Source organism: Polyodon spathula, chromosome 27 (genome assembly GCF_017654505.1).
Source record: "Polyodon spathula isolate WHYD16114869_AA chromosome 27, ASM1765450v1, whole genome shotgun sequence".
In the NCBI taxonomy this organism is placed as follows: domain Eukaryota; kingdom Metazoa; phylum Chordata; class Actinopteri; order Acipenseriformes; family Polyodontidae; genus Polyodon; species Polyodon spathula.
In genome coordinates, this window is record NC_054560.1 from 4,372,553 (window position 1) to 4,390,781 (window position 18,229).

Here is an 18,229-nt window from a genome sequence, read left to right on the forward strand (position 1 = left end):
TAACCCCTTACAGGGTCGCGGTGAGCCGGAGCCTAGCCAGGCAGACACAGGGCGCAAGACAGGACTACACCCTGGACGGGAAGCCAGTCAGACACTGGGAGAACAAGCTGGGAGAACACAGAGAAAACCCACGCAGACACTGGGAGAACATGCAAACTCCCCACAGACAGACCCCTAGACCAGAACCCAGGCCACCGTGCCACACTGTATTAGTCATCTGATAGATAAATAATTTACATCATGATAAAACACACAGGGATTCCAGCATCCTCTAAAAGAAGTAGGGAGGGGGTTTAGACATCATTAAGATGTCCCTGCTGTTCATCTAATGATCATTATAAGATCAATAATAGCCTAACTATTATCCTCCGATTAAAGTCTATCACAAATGCAGGTGCATTGGAACGTCTCCAACCGCAGTTCCGGTGACCACAAATGTCTCAGCAAATCTTACTCTTAGCCAAATGCCATTTATTTAACTCCTTATCAGTGCCAAAGACATTGATGCCTAAAAAGTATAAAATCGTGTTTTTTCTCTTACCTCAACTCTCTGTTTATGGGTCTTCGATGCTTTGTTTAATATTCTTTCCATTTGCTGCACGATTAGAGCATACAAAACAAACAAAAAGAACATGTTATATATATATATATATATATATATATATATATATATATATATATATATATATATATATATATATACACACACACACACACACACACACACTTTTTAATTTATAGGTCTGAAAATGTTCACCTAGTTACAGACAAAAACTGTTTATTGCATTAAGCTTCACGTGACGTCCAAAACAACCCTGTTTTCATAGCTGTGTCTCTGCAGGGTCAACTCCTACAATAAGAATGAGAACCATTTAATGTAACCTGACAGCATGCACGGTTCAGCACAATGAATGGGCAGTGGTGAAATGGGGCTGTTCTGTGGGTTTATTTGGGGTCCATACTTTACTAGCATTAGGTTACATGGAATTGAACCGAGCTGAATACATTTCGTTTGTTTTTTTTTTTTTTTTAGCGCTTGGACTGCGAGCTAACACCTTACCCGTTTTTCTTGCATTTTATCAAACGCAATCTGGGCAGGAGTCCTTTTGTCAATGTTTGTTTTCTTGGACTCCTTTGCATCATCCTGGTTGTTCATTATCTGTTCCATACGCTTCTTGCTTTCCTTGTCCTTCCTCTTTTTCCTGTTAAGCAAACAGATAAACAGAAAGGTACCAATACGCTGGTAACATATCTTGGAAGAAAAGCGCGTACCAGGACTAGGCGTGTACTCAGCATGATCTATGCGGTATGACAGTGACCTACACACGCTACTCGTTTATCTGCACAGTTACATTATGTCTTTGCATAATAAATGCATTCATTTTTTAAAGATAAAAGGCTGTCACATTTGTGTTCAGCAGGTAGTTACAGAACTTGAGTTACCAGCCTATTCAATGTGCATCTCCTGTAGTGCCTCTCTTTCTAAACCTACTGGCAGTATTATATAACTGAACGGAATTGCGGTAGCCTTACTTTTTTCCAGACGATAGACTGTCGACGCCTTTCAATTTTAAACCTCCCTTCTGAACGCTCTCGTACTCCGCTGCCATCTTGACAGTGTTGTTATTTATTTTTTTCTCTGCCCTGATTGAAAAGGAAACGGATTTCAGTCACTGGAGGGCGTGCGCAGCTCTTCTGATGTAGATGGGCATCTAGCAGCTGGGTGTGTTAATTCATGACAAAACACGGAGAAGTGTGTTCGTAATACACCAGCGTCCAGCTGTTTAGCCGTTTGAATGTTTCATTCCCAACAACAACAATGCAAACTGCAGCTCAAGTTAACGCCGACCTGTGCAGCTGCTTCTCCAGCTGCTCGGGTTTCCACGGAGATTGCCGCGCCATTGTTGACATTGGCAGGTGTTTTCTATGCTACAGCTCTGGCCAGTTTTAAAATCAAATTGTCATTTATAAACCTCACCCTTCTGGTCATAAAATGCACCAGAGGAAATAATAACACCCAGTCCTTCAGCTTGCACAAAATGTAGGACTTCGGTGTAAAACTAGACCCGTCCCACACAGAAACAAGACAACTGTGCCAAACTAGAACGCCAATCCAATATAAAAACATATATATATATATTACGATTATATAGTATCCGGATATTATGTATTTGTTTTGGGGTTATTACATTTTACAAACATAAAAAAAAAAAAATGTTTTGCTTAACCCTGTCACCCTAAATGTAATTGGGTAGAGAAGTATGTCACTCAGTCAGCTGCCCGTATCTGATATGGCAGCCGGGCAATCACTCCGATCATGTGCTTACTCGCCCTGTCTGTCGGAACCGGGAGAAGCCCTTGGTTTTGCCATCGGAGCTTCGGTCTGTTTGTGGCTGGGGTTAAAAATAAATAATAACCGACAGCAAGCAAAAAAAAAATGGGTACCAGAGACGACGAGTATGATTATTTATTCAAAGGTAAGAAGTATCTCGGTTTTATATCTATATTTAAAATGCGTCCCCAAGGAGGACGGCGGGGAGAAATACAAAACAACGCTTATTTTTTTTATTTATTTTTTTTTATTTTTTGCAGCCTTCCGAGTAGGGCCCCTCAAAAGCCTCGGCTTATCCCGAGAGAGGCAGCCCGGAATGCGAGTCCGTAGTGGGAGTGTTCCGCCTCGCGTACTGTAAATGCCAGTTCCTCTGCGTGTAATACGAGATGGTATTAGAGGAAGCTGGTTTGTATATGTTACGTATGTTGTTATTATGTGGGGAAATTGTAAACTTATAAATAAATAATTGCGCATACGGTTAAATTAAAAAAAAAAAAATCCAATATACTAATTGCTATACAGTTTCTAACGGACACAATTAACGGTTTTCATTTTGTATACGCGTACCATAATCACGTTTGTCGGCTTTTGCTCTACATTAAGGGTTGTTAAAAATGTAAGCAATAACCGTATTTCCCCTAGTGTTAAAAGTTCACGTAAATATTTTTTTCATTATACGAAACCCACAATTAAATAATCGCTGCATATTCTTTGTGTCCGACTGCGAGTCGCATATACCGTTATCATGAAACGAATTAAACAATCTGCAAAAACCGTCGGAGTAAATGAGATACTGTGTTAAGTGTGTTAGAAAAATTAAACGGTATGACGGAGAAAGAGAGACCGGGCACTAAGAAACAAACGATTGCATTTACAATGAATACCCAATATAACACTAGTTTCACTGTTCCAGCACTAAACGACTTTTAATGGTTACTGTCTGTGGGAACGTCTTTGCTTTTTATTAGTATGCGTTTAATTCCTCGTGTAAGCAGTTCTTGACTCCTGGGAATAAGTGTTTTCTTTTAGAAGTGCTGGAAACGAAGTGGACAGAAAGCAGTAAAATACTGAGTGAAACTCAAAGGTCAAGTCAACAACTGCTTTTGCTTGCATGTTTTACTGTCCTGCTTTGTCTTGTGAAATATCTTCCATGATACTATTACTGGCCTGAGTTTTGATCGTCATTCCCATACAGACTGTGTTGGGGTTTTTTTTGTTGTTTTTTTGGCCAGTGGTAAATGTATTTATGTTGCGTTCCAGTAGAGACCCAACTTATTCTTAAAGTAATCCTGCTTGGTGAAAGGTTGTAAATACTGGCAGTCAAGACATGAGTAAGTTTGAACCAGTTTGTCCAGATGGTTTCTTTCCATCATCTCCTTGGATAACATAGACATCCACGCACGCCCTGTTCAGAGGTTCGTTCAAAGTCAGACTGAGCTTTTCAGTTTTGTCTTGGTCAGGACTGGTGGTTCTCATGCGGTGATTTGTGACTGCTGTATATTTTGGTTGCAGTGGTGCTGATCGGTGACTCTGGGGTGGGAAAGAGTAACCTGCTTTCCAGATTCACACGCAACGAGTTCAACCTGGAGAGCAAGAGCACCATCGGGGTGGAGTTCGCCACCCGCAGCATCCAGGTGGACGGCAAGACGATAAAGGCTCAGATCTGGGACACAGCCGGGCAGGAGCGCTACCGAGCCATCACGTCGGCGTGAGTGTGGCAGGGCTGCCAGGAGAGGGTCATTGGGCGGGGCTTATTGATCAGTTCATGGCACGTGTGGCAGAAAGATCTGGTTCTCATTTTAGGAGCCAGTTACGGAATAAATTGCAGCATCAAGTTAGACTTTAAAATTTTAAAGATATACATTTTTTTTAAAAAAGAGAATTGAAATAGTTTAGTTTTGGTACACGCAATTAACTGTTGAGTGTTTGTTTAAAGACTCTGCCTAAGTGCACATGTAACAAAGCCAGAACTGATTTTTCAGGTTGTGTGTCACTAGTTTCAGCGTGATTTCCTGTCGTGGTGTAGATTGTGAGCTCGCAATACCCCGGGTGTGTCTGACCTACCCTCTCTCTGTCAGGTACTATCGGGGTGCGGTGGGCGCTCTGCTGGTCTATGACATCGCCAAGCACCTGACCTACGAGAACGTGGAGCGCTGGCTGAAGGAGCTGCGGGACCACGCTGACAACAACATCGTCATCATGCTGGTGGGCAACAAGAGCGACCTGCGGCACCTGAGGGCTGTGCCCACCGACGAGGCCCACGCCTTTGCAGGTATGGGCACCAGTGCTAGAGGCGTTTCCCTGGAGGTACATGGGTGCCTGTGGGGAACAGACATTTTGGGGGGGGGGGATAAGGTTACTGAGAGAAGCTTGTCAGGTTTCATGTTCATTTACAATGCTTTCTCTACCTCTCTATACAGAAAAGAATACTTTGTCATTTATTGAAACCTCTGCCCTGGACTCGACCAATGTGGAGGAGGCTTTCAAAAATATCCTGACAGGTAAGCGTTCTAAATTAATACAACCGGCTGCTGTTCACTTTCTCCTGAAAAACAGTGTCAGCTTCCACCGAACTAACAAAACCAGATTGCAAGCTCAAGTTCTGATCCCCCCAGCGTTCTTGTGTCGCAGCCTAGTTCTACTGGTACTGACTCGCTGGGCCCCAGTGAATCTCAAACGCTCTGCTCTCCTCCACAGAGATTTACCGGATTGTGTCACAGAAGCAGATCACTGACCGATCGGCGCACGACGAGTCTCCTGGCAACAACGTGGTGGACATCAGCGTTCCGCCCACCACAGATGGCCAGAGATCCAACAAACTGCAATGCTGCCAAAACCTGTGACCCCCGAGCCCTCCCCTCTGCTTCGTGTTCTTCGTGCTGCTCTCCCGTATTCCCTGTGAATTTCCCTGGAATTCTTTCCCTGTCTCTGAAGCTGTAACCTTTCAGCTGACTTTCTTTATGATGTTTCTTTTGTTTTCAATCCTTTTTATTTTTTGGCCTATGAATTTTCCTCCTGAATGTGACCCTGTTTTTCAGCACTGATCATGTGACCCACTCCTTTGGGAGCTGGCGAGAGATCAGTCAGTAGGATGTGCCTGTCTCTGGGGCAGTTCCTAGTTTGCCTATGCCAGGGTTTCCCAGTCCTGGTCCTGGGGGACCTCTGTGTCCTCTGGTTTTCATTCCAACTGAGTTTTCAATTAGTTGAACTATTCGTTATCTTAATTAGACTTTGTTTTAAATTGTTTTCAGCTTTTAAACAGTTGGATATTTCAAGTTAACGCTACAATTTTATAAGTAACTTCAAGTCGGCAACTTTTTAGGAGCTGAACAGTTAAAGGTCTAATTAAGCTAATGAATAGTTAAATTAAGGGTTCAATTAAGTAATTAAGAACTCAGCTGGAGTGAAAACCAGCAGACACAGGGGTCCCCAGGACCAGGATTGGGAAACCCTGGCCTATACCACACAGGGCATAAGTAAGCTGGTGCATAATTTTGTCAGTGTGTGGAAGCAGATTGCCCCTTGGTATAGGGATTGCCCTTAGACTGGTTTACGATGCTACAATAGCTAGTTTCCCTGTAACTGTTAACTGATTAATAGCAACATGATTAGTACATTTTCTTAGTACTAATGAACATGGGCAAACCAGCTATATAAAACAATACGCTGTTAAAAATGGGACCTTTTTTAAACAAATGAACCGATCAATAAAAATCCTGTTTTTTTTTTTTTTTTTTTTTTTTTTTTAAGTATGAATAAAAAATGACTACAGCTTTCTAGTTTAGTCTAGTCTCCTCACTCAATATCCCAATATTTATACCTGCCATGCTTTTTTGTTTTTTTAAGGTTTTCTTCCTCTGTCATGGCAGTTTGTGTCTTGCCAACCTAATTTATTATAAACCAGTAAGAGTAAAATAAAACAAAAATAGATGCCAAAGATTGGGTGTAATAGCCAGTCGAGAAGTGCAAGTATCTGGGTTGACTCCTCTAGTGAAAGAATGGAGAAAACTGGTTTAAAAACCTTTCTGAGATTAAAGATTATTAGTGATTAGCACCAAACGGTCCTTTCCAGTTTTTCTACACTTGCAAATCCCACCTGTTCAGTTATTCTCGCTGTTCATTGCAGCATGTCTTCCATGAACCTGAATGTAGAACATGTGCCCAAGGACTGAGAAATGTAGACAGAATTGCCACTGAGCAGTGAGTAATCGCAGTTACTTGATACAAGTTTTCCGTTTGCAAGCCTAGGCTTTGCAGAAAAGAAGGTAAAGTGTTATGGTATTATGTTATATATAATGCCTTCTGGTCAGTGTAATGTGGAGTGGTTATCTGGCCCTTTTTATTTATTTGGGTTTTTTTTTGCATGTTAACACTCGCCTCTTAGATGTGAAGTATGTTCTTAGGCACATTAAAGATGAATAGCAAAGCAATACCTACCATGTTCCGAATCGAACTGTGCTTGCAGAGGGCTTTTCTTGCATTCTTCAGTGCACAAACACAGAGTCTCTTAAATGGTGATTGAGGACTGAGTTTGCAACAGTTTCACGTGCTGTGGGGGGTTTGGTGGGTCAGTTACAGAAATCAGGCACTTGCAAAGATCTTCCTGGAAGATCCCTTAAGTTTACATGTTAATCCTTTATCTTGAAATGTCTTGAGAAAACAGTTTTCTTAACGAGTAGCTATTCAGTGATAAAAGCCAATTCAATACAGACAACAGAATACCGTGTGGCTTTTGCACTCCAGAGAGGAAGCGTTTTAGTACATTTCCTTAATATTCAGTCATTGTAATCCTCTTTATGTGAAGCGTCATAGTAAATAACAGCGAACGGCAGTTTAACATTTAAAGTAATTGTATTAGTCTGAGAACTCGAAAGCTTTTTGTCTGAAGTGGCTCCCAGTATTTAGAGGATGAAATGGAGCCCCCCCCCCACAAATTTTGTGCTTTTGAATGTGATTTTTATTTGCATGCTGTGGGGTCCTCTAGTCTTTGTCAGGCATGGCAGTCTCTGTCACTTTTATCAGCGTGAAGCATACCCGGCATCCAGAGAAAATGTGAAATCCGCAGCGCTAGCTGCTAACCTTTTTGTTTATTTTTTCCTCGGTGCCCAATTAGGAAAAATCAATCCTACTTACTCTAATCATGATCCTAGTTATACCTTATAAATAAACCTTAAGCTTTGAAGTTTAGTTTAGAAAAGATTTGACATCTAGCACTGTTTCTCTCTCGCTTACTTATTTTGCCTCTCTCTTCTTGTCGACTGTTCCTGTATTTATGTTGAGTGCAATCCACTTTGTAAATATATATATTATATATATATAAATAAGTTGCCAGCCCTAAATAACGGTGCTGTGTCTGTGTTGTTATTGCTGCTTCTATACATTTTTCAACTTACTTGATTAGAGATCATAAAGTCTTGCTCAGCCCTTTAAAACACTCACGCACATATCTTTATTTTGGTCTTTTCGCATACATAAAATAACAATTAGCCGACCTAAAATGTGACTTGGAGCAAATTTTGCAAAAGAGGGATAACAAACAAAAAAGATTTATGATAATTGATGTCAATATATATTTGATCCTTCTTGCAATGGGTGATATGTAACTTTCCACCAAGCATATTAAATAATTAACCTCCTTGCGCTTCGTCTTCGTCATCCCCTAGTCTCTGTAAGTTGCTTTGGATAGAAGTGTCTGCTAAATGACTAATTCATAATTAATACCTTTTCTCGTGTTACTGAAACAACAGCATCCCTCTGAGCAAGCATGTTAGGTAAGGCAATAGAGACAATGTAAACTATAATTATATGCTGTGTCAAAGTAGTCTAGTAGGGTGCATTGTTTTACCAGCTTCCAAAGTTAGGCACTGACTCAGGCAACTGCTGACTTGTTCTGCTGCTGTGGGAAAATAAAAACACACACACATTATATATATATATATATATATATATATATATATATATATATATATATATATATATATATATATTGGTATACAAGTGAATTTAAAGAACGAAAGTCAAAGTTAGTACAAAATTAATCTTAAATAACCTGGCAATCTTTCTTTTTTTTTATTATTTCCCAGTCATCATGGGACTGCTCCACTGACCATGGTTACCTAGCAACGCATGACCTAACCATGTTTTCAATCTCAGTGATCCAACGCATTGTCACAAGAATAACATGACGTTTTTTGCTCTGGGGACCTGCATACAAACATTGGCTGGCAAAGACCGGACAGAGGTAATCAGCCTTCTGGCTGTTAATCTCGTACATTCACCCAACGGTATTCTCAGCATCGTGCAGTACAACTCAGTGCACGTCTAATCTAATAATACAGTTAAGCATTTACTGTTTCAATCCTGCTAGGGTTTCCACCGGGCTGAGTTGCAATCTGCCGGTGTTTGGAGGCTCGTGGTCTCGATGGTCCCGTTAGTCCCAGGGCTAGCCACAGCTCACAGCACTGAGCACCGAGAATTACACGTCGACCGAAGTCAACACTGCACAAACAAAACCCCAGCAAAACGAGCACCACACCGGCCAGGAAGGTTAAAATATAGTTTTTAACAATCACAGTTGACTCAGCCCAATCCCTTGTGTGCAGCGTGTGTTGCTTGTTAATGTGGCATATTAATGGGTCCTGGCGTTACTGTTGTGAATTGTTTGGCTAGTTTGATCCAAAACCTACAGCTGCACCCGTCACCTGCTACAACCCTACAGCGACTCCCTGCAGCACAATAACAAAATGCAGTGTCACATCACATCTGCAACGTGGGTCGCAGGGGTTCTGGTGGGTGGGACTACTGCGTCATTATCTCCGATCTGCTAGGCTGGGAGACGCGTCAGTTCTGACTTTCCTTGTTTCTTATTGGCCGTTTCACCGTCGGCTATTTCTCTAAAAGCTCCGCGGACCTCTTAAACTGAGCAACACAAATACGAGCACGTATCCAGCGTCAGAGAGAGCGGCAGCTTACGGAGAGTATGTAGCACGTTTCACTCTTAGAAACGGCAGGAGGAGGAGGAGGAGGAGGAGGCTGTCGTTTAGTGACAGCGAGAATAACAACAAAACTAAGCAAGATATACGATGCTGGCGACAGCGAAGTAATATATTTATCTGTACCCCTATATAGTGGTTGAATGTAAACGTGCTTTTAATCTGCTGAAGATGGATAAAGGCAGACACCGTAAGTATCCTATTCCAATTTTTTTTTTTAAAAAAAAGCAAATTCGTTTCGTCGAGCTGTGTAGCTTTGATTATAGCGATTAGATATATACATACGAACAAATATTATTTGATTGCGAATCTAGTAACGCTTTAAAGGGGAGCAATGTGTATATATGGGGTGGCACGGTGTGCAGTATTGGCTGTGTTGGCCTGCTTTGTGTTTTGCTGTGCTCTGTAATTATTCCCTGTCATGGGAAATGATATCTGGCGGTCAGTTTCTTGTCGGGTCGGTGTGAGGGCTACAGTTTTGTTTTTATTTCCCCGCCTTCCCCGAGTACAATTGCGCTCAAGTCACCCCGAATTCAAGCAGGTTTTTTTTTTTTGTATGTGTGTTTCTCGAGATTCACAATGCAACTGTAATGCATTATTTGAAATAAACACCTATTTATTTATTTATATTTTTCAAGTCAGGGTTTTTTTTTTTTTTTAATGCTGTTGCATCAGTGTGTGTGTGTGTGTTTTTTTTTAGTTTTGTTTTTTTTCAGTCATGTTCCAGTATAAAGACAAATCCAAAGTACCTGTGGTAAATGTTTGCGTTTAACTATCAAATTACAATAGGCTGGACTGCAATGCTCTGCAATGTTTTGAACAGTCGGTTGGCAGCAAGTAGGCTATATTTGTTAACAACCCACCGCCCTCCCATATTTCAACATACTGTTTCTTCACATCCTGACTGCATATCAGTTATATGTTATCACTTTAGTGCTTTATTTCTTCAGCCAGGAATGCTGTAACTTGTGTATACCACAGAGAATGGAAAATAAGACTCCCATTGCATAGCGGTTTGAGCATTTCCTGGTTTTACTGTGAGTTTGTTACTCATATAGAGCTTGTTACCTATACACCTGTACACTGGGATGAATCAAGCTTGTACTAAAACCTAGAATGGGTGTAAGTGCTGTGCAGTAAGAGCCTTAAGAGTCTGGTTTTCACTTGCTGCCTTGCCCAGATGAGATATTGTTAACCTAACCGTGCACATTCGGGTGCATTTAAAACCACGCGTTAGGCGAGTGCTGATTACCAACTTTTCTACATGAAATTAAGGAGTCTTGTTTCATAGGCTTTCTAATTATGTTGAATGGCTGCCTCCACAGGCTAACTTTTTTAATGCTCTTAGATATTTTCCCTTTTTTAACTGTTACCCAGTCTCAAGACTAATATGTTAAATCATGTTTTGGCTACATCTTGAGATACACTAATGGAATTGTGATGATACTCTGGAGACTGTGCCTCAAATACATGGTGTCCTGCACTGGCTATTTTGCCAGTTTAACGATGGGCCCCACAGTATCAGCCAGTGGCTTTGCTGGTATTTTAAAACCCACAGACTTGCTCCAAACCCTTGGCTTTCAGCACTGGGTTATGTGGCTTAACTTACTGCTGGTTGAGAAACAGCCTGCAGTTTGGCAATACTCTGTGTTCTTACTGCTTGGATAATTACTCATGTAGGTTTTTCCTATAAATGTGTCATCAGATGATACTGTTACTCAAGAGCCAAATGGCTGTGCACTGATGGGTGTTTTTGTCGGAAATTACTGTGTGTGTGTGCCAGCTTCGAATGCAATTAAATAGACAATCGTCAAAAATGATTTAAAAAAATTTAAAAAATCCCTTTTGATATTAATTTAGCATGCCTTTTGACCTCAGTTATTACCCTTTCCAAGACCATGGTGTACTGTAAGGAATTCTCTGAAAAATACCAGGAAACGGAGCTAGGGCCCTTTCTGGATCTCAAAGCAGAACCAGCCTATCCTTTTCCTGCAGTCTCATGTGTGTCTAGAAGGCACTGGCTGCTCCTTTTCATGATCTGGTTTTCATTTAAACGAGTCTAAACAAAAAAAAAAAATACTACCACGTGGGATTTTTCTTTCACTGCTGTTAATGCGTACACGCATTTACTGTACAAGTGTGACTATTCCTTTTTATATAGTTTTTTTTCATAAAGCATATTTAAGTCCAGATTTGTGGTGTTGTCAATTTCTCACCACTGAGCTGTTCAAATTAATCAAATAAAGTGCATATAGGGGCTGTTTTAAACTCCTGAGTTACTTATTTGAAGACTCTTTTTAACCAAAATGTGTCCTCCTTTGTAAAACCTTGTGTCTGGTAACTTGTCACAGTGGAAAGGTTGAGAATGTTGCTGTTTGTGTGTTGAATGACAGGACCTGCCTGACCAGTGGAGCCTGTCTCTAGAGGGAACACCGCTACCTCTTTGGAGTGCCATGACCACAGGAGAGTGCTGCCATCTGCCCGGCTCGCTGTGTGACTGCACTGGCAACGCGGCACTGTCCAAAACTGTGGAGGAGTCCGACGTCCGAAGGGCGCAGTACATCACAGAGGTCACTGCAAAGGACGGCAGGCTCCTGTCCACAGTCATCAAAGCGCTGGGGACACAAAGGTCAGCCACTTCAGTATGCTTTAAGAAGAGCATAAAGTACAACATACTGAATAAAAAAAGGCATACTTCCCCAGTTTAACATGTTCAGAAGGGACACAAATAAAAAAAGCTAACTTTCCTGTTTTTGCATCAAGGTGCACGAAACGGGTTTAAAATTTACCCGCATGTTGGATCTGGTCATCCAAATTGTCAGTTTCCTCCTCGTGATTCTTGAGTCGCTCTCGAAATGTATTTTTAAAAAGAAACTGTTTTGAACAGCCGCTCAATTCCTTGTGTCCCCTAAGGGGTTAAGGTCGCTATGTTCACTTCCCGTGAAACAAAGCGTTGATTTCAGTAGTCTAGTCATGGTTCTGCATGTTTGTGTGAGTTCCTAATTCCCTGTAAGTTGGCTCTTGCTTTGAGATCAGATGATGACCTCTTGGTAATTCCAAGAACTTGATTACAAACCCACAGTGTGAGGGCTTTTAGTGTTTGCGCTCCCTCGCTTTGTGTTACTGCATGCAGCAGCCTGTCTTCTCTTGCCTGTTTTCTGAACTGCGCTCGCAACCTGTTCTGTCCCTGCAGCGATGGGCCCATTTGCCGAATCTGCCATGAGGGGGGCAGCGGGGAAGGGCTGCTCTCCCCATGTGATTGCACTGGGACCTTGGGCACTGTGCACAAGAGCTGCCTGGAGAAGTGGCTCTCCTCCTCCAACACCAGCTACTGTGAGCTGTGCCACACAGAGTTCACTGTGGAGAGGAGGCCCCGGCCCCTGACTGAGGTAACAAAGGTCAATGCTCAAGCTGCTGTAACGCTTACTATTAGCTGTTCCAACAGAAGTTCTGTTAAATATTGTGTGTGTGTGTGTGTGTGTGTGTGTGTGTGTGTGTGTGTATATATATTTTGAATGTGACACGTAGAAGTCTGGGCAAGTATCCCCGTCCTGAGCCAATCACACGAGTGGCTGCCGCTGACGGCTCTTTCTGCTTGCCCTCTCAGTGGCTGCGAGACCCCGGCCCACGCAATGAGAAGAGGACTCTGTTCTGTGACATGGTGTGCTTCCTCTTCATCACCCCACTGGCTGCCATCTCGGGCTGGCTGTGTCTGCGGGGCGCCCAGGACCACCTCCAGTTCAACAGCCGGCTGGAGGCTGTGGGGCTCATCGCACTCACCATCGCACTCTTCACTATCTACGTCCTCTGGACTCTGGTGAGTATAGCGGGGTGGGAATAGCAGAGGCGGAGGACAGCAGCTCAGCGTTTTTTGCATGTTTTTATTAAATCGCAAAAGATTGAAATGGACAAAATACCAATCAAATCTGTCACAACCTGCTGCTTCCAGTTTTCTCACTAAACTAACCTCTCCAGAACAAAGGAGAAGGCTCTTTTGAAGCTTTTGGCTTGGTTGGTCTTAAGTTAAGCTCCAGATGCATTCTGCACCTGGATTTGGCAAGGATGGGATTTTAACCCCATCCCTGCCAAACTTAAATTTGAAAAAAAAATATATATATAGGCATTATTTATACAAATAAAGAAACAAACATTATTTACATTTTTATTAGTAACCGGAACTCTCTCTCATATAAAATAAAATCCTGTTATCCTGCATAACTGTTTCACCCATTCCAGGTTCCAATGCAACCTTGATTAGTGGATCAAACTGCTGTGCAATTGGAGTCTTATTTCCGTATGTGTTACTGCTTTAGTAAATATGAGAGAGATGGATCACATCGGCTTTAACTTTGTTAATTTTCCTTGTAGTTGCTTGTAGTTGCTCTTCCATTTCATCATCTTCCCCAGGTTTCATTCCGCTATCACTGGCAGCTGTATACGGAATGGAGACGAACCAATCAGAAGGTCTGCCTGATGATTCCTGACGCCAAGGGCTCACACTCTACCCAGCAGTCCTTGCTGTCTGCCAAGCTGATGAAGAAGACTGCTGACGAGACCATCGTATGAACCCCCCTCCCCCCTTCCTGGGTGAGAGTGGGGAAGAGGGGTGGTGTTGGGCTGAGCAGAATGGGCTTGATCTTCACGACGCCTCACACTCCAACTCTAAGTAATTTTTTTTTTTTCATCTATAGATATTAACCTTCCTCAAATTGTATTTCCCTATGAGCGAAGCCAACAAAATCCGAAGTGTTTTCATTACCCCTTCTTGTTGGTCTGCACGGATCATCCAAACGTTGCGTTAGTCTTGCCTACAGGCTTCCCAGTAAAGATGGGGTCGGATTAATTTGATGGCATCTACCAGTATAGATGCTGTATGTAATCTTTACCTGAAATGTATGTATTTTTGTTTTGTTCGAGCAAATGCAAGAATTGCGCAGCCTGCTTCTTGTAGTGTTCTTTTTTTGAAGACCAATCGCAACAGATGACTCTCTACAATGTTTTGAGACCTTCCATTGGGAGGCAACAGATGCATTGGTGGATCTCCTGCCCAGTCTCGGGAGACTTGGCTGTTCTCCTCCAGGTCTGCTAGATTAACAAGTTAAAGTGACATGAGCTGTAGAAGTCGGTGGTGGCTTTTACATGGTCGAAGTGGAGGACGGAGGTTTGTGACGAGTCTGTCCTTTTTGTTTTAAGTGTAAAAACGGGAGTGACTGTCATCTCGTAGAAGGTGCAATAAACTTTTAGAGCACTGTCCTTGTCGCCGTGTGAAATGGACACACAAACCCGCGGTTTTGCATGCATGCACATAAGATGTTTGTTTGTAGGGAAGACAAACATGTTTCTTATATGCCATTTCCAAAAAATAATAATTTAAAGACCCAAGCCTTGCAACTTCCCCAAAAAAAAAAAACAAAAAAAACTTTGTGGTAAATTTGGAAGGAGAGTCTCTGGAGACCAGCTTCATGCACTTTGAGTGCAACAGGGTCATTGGACGCTCGGGAAGAATTATTTTTAACAAACACTAAGGTGCTACAGTTATATTATACTTAATCTTTTTTTTTTTTTTTTTTTTTTTGAAGAAATACCTTTCACAAATGCACTTGCGTAAGATTAGGTCAATTGATTTCTATATAGTGTGTGTGTGTGTGTGTGTATATATATATATATATATATATATATATATATATATATATATATATATATATATATATATATATATAAAATCTGGTAGTAAGGAGGAGTCCTTTTCAAATCCATGTTGATGTTCAGCAAGTATCTTCTAATCAGCATCAGTCAGCATGTGAAGGTGTGCCACAGACAGGTGTGCCACAGACGCGAGTCGGGGACAGTGTTGCATTAATGCTCTTGGCTGATCTGTTGAGTGCAGGCAGCCCAGTGGGTACTGGGCTGTGATGCGTGACACTGGAACACACATTCTCCAGGGCTGTGGATACTTCTAATATAATTACGTTCTTACGACAGGGAATTAAATCTAAAGCATTAGGATAGATCCAGCATGGTTTTGTGGCATCTTTTTTCATTTCAATGTTTGGAGCGGCATGGAGACTTTTAAATGTGGACTGAACAAAAATACCAATTGGGGACTGTTTGTAAGACACTAGTTTTCCTGTAACGCTCCAGATCTCTCATTTCATCATAATTTCACAATGATGCACTTAATGGGTGAAGGCTAAATTATTGCACAAGTCTTCCCTGTTGTGCTCTACCATTCGCTATAGGGGTTTCTTGTGCAATTTTCAGTAGCTTCCTTACCTGTAGCCCCTTTAGGTATGTGAAATGAGATTGTTGCAACTCTCTCTACACACATGCATACTGTTAGTGAATACCCTTAAGATGAAACCCAGCGAACTACCTTCAAAATTGAAAACTACCAAAGCTTTAATTCGGGGGCAATAGGAGGGATCAGAACAAATCTTGCACCCTAAATTGGTTTCAAGATTTTGAAAACCTGGGGGGTTTAAAAAAAAAAAAAAAACCCACACCTCTTGCTTACAATCGTGTGTTTTTTAGTGTTCCCTTTTTTTAAATTAGTTTTATTGTGAAGATGCCAAGCCCATAGAGTAAGCTGGTGTTGCGTACCCTTTTGTATTGATGGACCTCATCTTGGAAGTTTATTTTGTGTAGTAGAATAGAAATGGCCTTGTAGCACTTTGCGTTTTTGTGTCTCGTCCTTTACCAGAATGTTGTGGTCACCAGCAAGCTAGCTGAAACTGCTATGCAAGCAAGAAAAAAAGCGTTTGTAGCAAAGAAATTCCTGTTCCTTTCCCGATTCCTCCATGCACCCAAATCCCTGCGTGTATCTTTACTGCTGTCCGCAGCCTGAAGCCTGCGGATGATTGTGCAATCGTACTGACCGAAAAATGCTGCCTAAAATGATTTCCATTGTATTGTTTAAAGGTATGGCCTGCTTTGGTTGTTGGCACCCAAAGCAAAGAGGGTGGGTGGTAGATCTGCACAGTTAGAGGTGGTTTTGGTGTTCTTTTAATGATCTGTGGAAAATAAAGAAGGAAACAATGCACATGAATTTGAAAGATTGTATATGATAGTCCTTGGAGATGGTCATTTTCAGGACTCGGCACCATGCTGCATGGTAATGGACATTTAAATTATAATAATAGTCTTGGCTATGGACAAACAAAACAGAGTTTTACACAGTTCCATGCGTGTTGGACGTGTTCACTGCCATGGACACTGATAACTCTTGCCATGTCATGCGTCTCCCTGTATGGACAAGTTTCCGACCCCTGGACATTTATAAGCACTTGTTTTGTATAGATATCCCCCCCACCCCACCGAGTTGGTTAAATATCGTGCCAAAGGCTGAACCCCAATAAAATAAAAATATATTTATGTGGCACCTTGAACAAAAAAAATTTAAAAGCTCTATATACCGTAGATAGTGTTTTAATTGTATTGTAAGAAATGGTTCTCTCCTTGAATGGATCACATCCATAGTAACAGTTCTGCCAGCTGGCATAGTTAACTGCTCAAGTGCCAATTGATTTTAAATCCGCCTAATGCTACCCAGGGGTGGATGGTTATAGGCAATTATACTACTAGTGTTTGTAAAATAAATGAATGAATTAATAAATACATGCATTAAAAAAACAACTCATTTTCTGGTTTTAATTTGTTTAATCCTTTCAACACAATGTTTAAAGCATTATATGTTTTTGGTTTGGTTGTCTTTGTGCTTTATTTGGGACAGAAACACCAGAGCCAGGTAAGTTTTGAAACAATGTTTATTACTGGCTTCGTTTGTTCACCTCTCTCTCTCTCTCTCTCGGGAGAGAGCAGTGCTCGTTGAATAGGTCCGTACGCTTCGTTAAACCAGGACTGGAGTAAGAGTGCTTCTTCATTAGTTTCAATTAGTGCTGGGTTCAGAGTGGCCTTAACACAAGATCCCACCAGTTCACTGTGATTACGCAGTAGTGTGTACTAATGCATCATTGACACAGTGTACTCTTTCAGTAGTCTAAACAGTTCTAAATAGGGACTCCATTAAAATCATGACTTTTATAAGTTATCACATTACCCTTTTTTTTTTTTTTTTTTTTTTTTTTTGTATTTAATCTTGCTTTTAGGAGACTTTCAATTTTACCACAATACTATACTGTTTGCCTTATTGCTGAGCTGAAGCAGGTATTAAAGCCTTCAGCTGGGGGCTTGTGTCTACATTCCAGTCTTTCAGAGAAGCAGAGCACGCAAGAAAAACAGATGAGTAAATATGCATTTTACATGTAAAAACTTACAAATATTTGCAGACTTTTAACCTAAAACGTGTTGATTTTGGTTATGTTATCATGCGACTAGTCTTGCTGTGTTCACTGCTTACATCCAACTGTACAAAACAATGACATGTACAGGTTTTCTACAGCTGAATATTGATCAAACAGTGCTTAAGGGGGTCAACAGATTGCCCATGACTGAACTAATATGGCGTCTATATTGAACTGTATTAAAATCGCTTTAGATAAATAAAACAGACCCTGTCATGTCTTTCTGAGCATCTCAGAGCTGAGGTGGCACAATTTTTTTTTGTCTATTTGTTTCACTTGACAAAGCCCAAAACTGTCTCCTTACCGTACTGTGCACTGGTTAATAATAACATGCTATCTCTAATAAATTCTTAGCAGTGGCTGGGAGGAGCACTACCGTTTTCACTGGCAGCGAAAAGGGAATCAATTTAAAATGCACAACAGGGTTTTGAATGCAAACCTACAAGAGATGCAAGCTGCCCATGCTTAGTTTCCTAACCCTCTTTGTGGTTACGGAACACCACAAGAGTTCTTTCAAACCGCCATTCTTCCTTCACTGCAGAGCTGCAACCCTGTCTTCATGCCTTGGCATCATGGGACGCCAGCATTCACAACAAAGGCTGATT

At 41.4% G+C, this 18,229-nt stretch overlaps 3 protein-coding genes across 3 annotated transcripts; 2 read left to right on the forward strand and 1 right to left on the reverse strand.

Annotated features, from left to right (window-relative positions):
* Positions 1 to 493: 493 nt before the first annotated feature.
* LOC121301614 (protein FAM32A-like) lies at positions 494 to 1,658 on the reverse strand. Its single transcript, XM_041231158.1, has 3 exons — positions 1,534 to 1,658; positions 1,061 to 1,202; positions 494 to 595 (listed from the first exon to the last, which is right to left on the reverse strand). Exons 1-3 carry the CDS (start codon positions 1,608 to 1,610, stop codon positions 509 to 511), a joined length of 306 nt encoding a protein of 101 aa, XP_041087092.1. The 5' UTR covers positions 1,611 to 1,658; the 3' UTR covers positions 494 to 508.
* Positions 1,659 to 2,326: 668 nt separating this feature from the next.
* Positions 2,327 to 5,635, forward strand: LOC121301613 (ras-related protein Rab-11B). Its single transcript, XM_041231157.1, has 5 exons — positions 2,327 to 2,477; positions 3,845 to 4,040; positions 4,411 to 4,604; positions 4,753 to 4,833; positions 5,030 to 5,635. Exons 1-5 carry the CDS (start codon positions 2,438 to 2,440, stop codon positions 5,173 to 5,175), a joined length of 657 nt encoding a protein of 218 aa, XP_041087091.1. The 5' UTR covers positions 2,327 to 2,437; the 3' UTR covers positions 5,176 to 5,635.
* A 3,606-nt stretch (positions 5,636 to 9,241) lies between these two features.
* Positions 9,242 to 16,956, forward strand: LOC121301390 (E3 ubiquitin-protein ligase MARCHF2). Its single transcript, XM_041230743.1, has 5 exons — positions 9,242 to 9,514; positions 11,718 to 11,953; positions 12,518 to 12,713; positions 12,932 to 13,141; positions 13,732 to 16,956. The coding sequence occupies exons 2-5, from the start codon at positions 11,778 to 11,780 to the stop codon at positions 13,888 to 13,890; spliced, it is 741 nt and encodes a 246-aa protein (XP_041086677.1). The 5' UTR covers positions 9,242 to 9,514; positions 11,718 to 11,777; the 3' UTR covers positions 13,891 to 16,956.
* The last annotated feature ends 1,273 nt before the right edge of the window (positions 16,957 to 18,229 follow it).

Coding starts and splice junctions, on each gene's coding strand:
- LOC121301613 (XM_041231157.1), top strand. CDS start 2,438: ATGGGTACCAGAGACGACGAGTATGATTATTTATTCAAAG. Junction 4,041..4,410: donor TACCGAGCCATCACGTCGGC/GTGAGTGTGGCA, acceptor TCTCTCTGTCAG/GTACTATCGGGGTGCGGTGG. Junction 4,834..5,029: donor TTTCAAAAATATCCTGACAG/GTAAGCGTTCTA, acceptor TCTCCTCCACAG/AGATTTACCGGATTGTGTCA.
- LOC121301614 (XM_041231158.1), bottom strand. CDS start 1,610: ATGGCAGCGGAGTACGAGAGCGTTCAGAAGGGAGGTTTAAAATTGAAA. Junction 1,203..1,533: donor AGTCTATCGTCTGGAAAAAA/GTAAGGCTACCG, acceptor TTTGCTTAACAG/GAAAAAGAGGAAGGACAAGG. Junction 596..1,060: donor ATAAAATGCAAGAAAAACGG/GTAAGGTGTTAG, acceptor CTAATCGTGCAG/CAAATGGAAAGAATATTAAA.
- LOC121301390 (XM_041230743.1), top strand. CDS start 11,778: ATGACCACAGGAGAGTGCTGCCATCTGCCCGGCTCGCTGTGTGACTGC. Junction 11,954..12,517: donor AAAGCGCTGGGGACACAAAG/GTCAGCCACTTC, acceptor CTGTCCCTGCAG/CGATGGGCCCATTTGCCGAA. Junction 12,714..12,931: donor GGCCCCGGCCCCTGACTGAG/GTAACAAAGGTC, acceptor TTGCCCTCTCAG/TGGCTGCGAGACCCCGGCCC.